At 54.1% G+C, this 4,543-nt stretch overlaps 1 protein-coding gene across 1 annotated transcript in view; it reads left to right on the plus strand.

The window, feature by feature from the left end:
• Positions 1 to 291: 291 nt before the first annotated feature.
• Lmnb1 (lamin B1) overlaps positions 292 to 4,543 on the plus strand; it is a 46,998-nt gene continuing 42,746 nt past the window's right edge. Inside the window, exon 1 of the mRNA XM_005356122.2 lies at positions 292 to 974. Within this exon, the coding sequence (XP_005356179.1) occupies positions 616 to 974 (359 nt within the window). The 5' untranslated portion in view covers positions 292 to 615. The remainder of the gene's footprint in view (positions 975 to 4,543) is intronic.

The following is a 4,543-nucleotide window of genomic DNA, read 5'->3' on the forward strand; positions in this document are numbered from 1 at the left end:
GCTCTTTCCCGCCATTTGCAGGCCCGGCCCTTCCAGGGGTCCCCAGGGGGAGAGCACGAGCTCCGGCGGGCTCTGGGCTCCGGGCTGAGGAACGAGCAGTTAGGGGCGCCCCTCCCCGCCACGCCCAAGCCCGAGAGCGAGGCCGACGGTTGCCCGGGGGTCAGATTTTGAATTTCCAGGCCGGGCCCCCTCCGCGAGTCGCAGGGGCGCGCCGCCCGTCCGCCATTGGCCGGCGGCGGTCACGTGGGGGCTCCGCCATGTTGCGGAGCGCGGCCCGTGCCACCTCCGCCCCCCGCGCCTCGCCTCCTGCCCGCCTCTCGCCGCCCTCCTCCCAGGCCCGCCCGCCGCTCGGAGCAGCTCGAGAGGAAACAAAGTGCAGCGGGCGGGAGACTCGCGTCCGCGGCGTGCACCATTACGGCCTCCGGGCTGCCCCGGCCTCTTCCCGCGCGCGTCGGCGAGTGTGCGTGTGCGCTTACAAAGAGCGTCTCGCCGGCGATCGCCCTCTCCGCGGCCCTCCCGCTTCGCTCTTTGTGCGGTAGCCGCCGCCGCCGCCGCCATCCCAGCTGCCCTCGGTCCCCGGCCTGTGGTTTGTACCTTCGATCCCGCCGCCCCGCCATGGCGACCGCGACCCCCGTGCAGCAGCGGGCTGGCAGCCGCGTCAGCGCCCCCTCCACGCCGCTCAGCCCCACGCGCATGTCGCGGCTGCAGGAGAAAGAGGAGCTGCGCGAGCTCAACGACCGCCTGGCGGTGTACATCGACAAGGTGCGCAGCCTGGAGACGGAGAACAGCGCGCTGCAGCTGCAGGTGACCGAGCGCGAGGAGGTGCGCGGCCGGGAGCTCACCGGGCTCAAGGCTCTCTACGAGACGGAGCTGGCCGACGCGCGCCGCGCCCTCGACGACACGGCCCGAGAGCGCGCCAAGCTCCAGATCGAGCTGGGCAAGTTCAAGGCCGAGCACGACCAGCTGCTGCTCAAGTGAGTACGGGCTCGATCGTCAACGCCGCTTGGCTCTCGGGACGCCATCGGGAGCCGGGCTCCGGGGGAGGGACAGCACAGGCCGGGTGCCTCGTCCTTCCGAAAGGGACAGGGCCCTCGTGTCTTGAAAGCAGAGGATGGGATATAGTGATTTAGAGTTCAACGGGGGTGTCATGGAGAGGTACTCGAGTTGTGGAGACGGTGGGGTTGTAGCGATAATTTCTAGGTGGTTGGGTTCCATGCGGGGCCTGGGACTTGACCCAGGACCCCATATCTCCCCCATCTGCAGTCCCCTGGTGCGGGGAGCTGATGCCACTGCGCGCGCTCGAGTGCGCGCCCCGGTTTCCGGCGGGTGGGAGACAAAGCATCTGGTGGGTTTGCTGGACTAGGGCGGCTGGGCCGGGTGGACTCGCCAATCGCCAGAAGAATGAATGAGTTCTAGGCGGGCGGAGGAAGGGGAGGGACGGGCCCCGAGCATCCGCGGCTCCCGGGGGGTGGGTCTTGCTTTGGCGCGCTCAGTCTCGGCCCTGTGACATTTTGCCAGCTATCTGCGCCCTGCCTTCGCGACGCGGGAAGGGCGGGGACTGAGCTGCAAGTCTTTGGCCTAGGGCTAGCTGGGTTTCCAAGCTGGAGAGTTTGCTTTGCGGTAGGCTGTCCTCTGGTCCTGGGTACTCTGCGCCCCAGATTCCTTTAACTGGGCTTTCCGTAGGCCACTACCGTCAAGCCTCTGACTCGCGAATCGCCCATCCCGCCAGCGGTAGCGCTGTCTTCCCTGCTTCAGCCCTCCTGTAGAATAATGCTTTTCCTAGAGACGGTACTGCGGACCCACACCCCGCATACCTGCCGCCTGTGGTGCGGTCACTGTGCCACGGAAAATGTGTTTGAGTGAGGAAGAGCTTGTAACCCCGATGGGGACTGAGTTTTCAGACCCGGGTACATCTTTGTTGTCCTGTCCTTGATTTTCTGGTGGGTAAAATGTGTGACTCAGTTGTATGCAACAAGTGCTGGCGTCACGTTACATATTTGCTGCATTTCGGTCTGGAATTTACGATCCTTTTGCCACCGCTAGCAGATTTGTTTGGAAGGTGTCTGATTCAGACTTTGACCATTTGCCCCGGGATATCTTTCTGTACATATCTCTCATTTCCCTGACTCGTTACTTTTCTTTGGGAGCATGCACCTTATCAGATATTTAAAAATGACTTGTAAAAGCGTGAGTGGTAACAATAAAACAGTGTGTAGGCTGGTTTAAAATGAACATTTACTTTTTTCCGATACAAAACGGTTCTCTGTTCTCCAGGCTGGCCTGCAGCTCTTGGGCTTGCCCATCTATTACAGCATGTCTTTCCTGCCTCTCTCATTATTTTACGTGTATGGGTGTTTTGCCCTCGTGTGTCTGCACCACGTGTATTCCTGGTAGAGTCCAGAAGAGGGTGTTGGATCCTCTGGAACTAGAGTAACTGAAATAAGCCACCACGTGGGTGCCGGGAATGGAACTTGAGTCCACGCGAAGGGCATCCACCCTTCCTAGAAGTTAGCTGCTTCTAACCGCTGAGCCATCTCTCCAGCCCTGATTGTTTTTTTGACACTGAATCTCAGTATGTAGCACTGGATGGCCTGGAATTCTCTGTAGACCAGGCTGGTCATCAAATCATAGTGTTCCACCTGCCTCTGCCTTCTAGCTGGAATTAAAGGCATGCCTACTATGCCCAGAGCTCTTTTGTACCCTCCAACCCTTTCCCACCTCTTTTTTGAGACCGGTTTTCAGTTGCTGAAACTGGTCTTCTACTCTTGAACTTAAGCAGTTCCACCTTGCCCTTCTTCAGTGTTGGCGCTAAGGCCCAGTGCCTGTCCTGGCAGCCACAACCTCTAATTTCTGTGTCTTGGATTTACCAACACTTGGGGTCATCTTTTGAAATAATCATTCATTCACTGATACTGTTTTCTCTTTATCTTCCTCTTTTTTTTTTTTTTTAAAAGACAGGACCTCAACTATGTAGTCCTGGCTAGCCTTCCCTTGCCTTAGTGCTGGGATTAAAGGTGCTCCTCACCTTCTTCTGATATTTTCTTACTGCATTTCTTCAAAGTTTAGATGTCAGTGCTTGTAGAACTTGGCGACTGTGGGGCGGGAGAGATGGTTAGAGCACTGACTACTCTTCCAGAGGACCTGGGTTCCCAGCCCCCACATGGCAGCTCCAGTTCCTGCGGAATCCCACACCCTCACATAGACATACATGCAGGCAAAGCACCAGTGCACATTGCAAAGAAAACAAAAACTTGGCGATTATTAGTGCATCACTAGAAAGAAAAACAAAATCAGGGCCAGCCCGTGTCTTGGACCCATTCTCAATTTCAGAGATGTTACATAGATCAAACATCTGGTATGTACCAGTTACTGTTTTGTGTATTGAGGTCACGGATTAAAAAAAAAACAAAACTAATTTTCTAATTTTAGGGTGCAGTGGGAGAGACCACACAGCAAATAAACAAAAATTGTCTTGTGTGGTCTGAGGCATTTTGATGCTGGGGCTCTGATAATCTTTCCAGAGGATACCATTGGAGGTTTGCTACACAGTAGTAATACTGCCACCTGGTGAACTGTAGTTGTAAATGTTATGGACCAGTCACATGTTGGCTTCAGCAGGATGAAAAAATGAAAACAGCATAGGATTATTTCTGTATCTTAGAACATATGGTATAATTTAGGTGATAAACAATGAAAGGAGAATAAAGTTGAGCAGCAAAGACATAGGAAAGTCAAGACATGCCTGTCTAAAGATGACAATTGGAAATGATCTTTCGAGGTGTCTTGGGTATATGTCTTTTAGATTTGTGTCACAGTACATAGACTTCAAAGGTCAGGGCCAGGTGCATTTCCAACACTCCAGTGGTAGTGTCCTTTTATTTGGACTTTGTCGTGTCCGGTGTAGCTCAATAATGGCATTAATTTTATTTTGTTTTGTTTTTGAGATAGGATCTCTCTCACTATATAGCTTTGGCTGGCTGGGAACTCACTGTGTAGAACAGTCTGACTGACTGAACTTACAGAGATCTACATACCTCTGCTTCCCAAATGCTGGGATCAAAAGGTTTGCACGATCACACGCATCCTGATGATGATGATGATGATGATTATTATTATTATTATTATTATTTTGGTTTTTTGAGACAGGATTTCTCTGTGGCTTTGGAATTCTCTGTGGCTTTGGACGCATCCTGATTATTATTTTTAATTTGTGGGTGGGGATTGTGGGTGTGCATCCCAGGGCTAGTGTAAGGGGGTCAGAGGACAATTCTGTGGGCCCCGGTACCCCGTCTACTTTTCCATGGACTTTTGAGGGTCCACTCTGGGCAGCCAGGCTTCCTAACAAGCTCCTGCATCCGTCTGAGCCATCCCACCAGCCCACGGTTTTCCCTTTGAGATCAGGCCTCACTTTGTCACCTTGGCTGACCTGGAACTCTCTGTAGAAGGGACTGGCCTCAGACTGGCTGGCCTTAGCCTTCCAAACGCTGAGATTAAAGGCTTGTGCCACCATGCCCAGTGCAGGCTGTCCTTATTGGTGTCCAGT

Source organism: Microtus ochrogaster, chromosome 18 (genome assembly GCF_000317375.1).
Source record: "Microtus ochrogaster isolate Prairie Vole_2 chromosome 18, MicOch1.0, whole genome shotgun sequence".
NCBI classification, from domain to species: Eukaryota; Metazoa; Chordata; class Mammalia; order Rodentia; family Cricetidae; genus Microtus; species Microtus ochrogaster.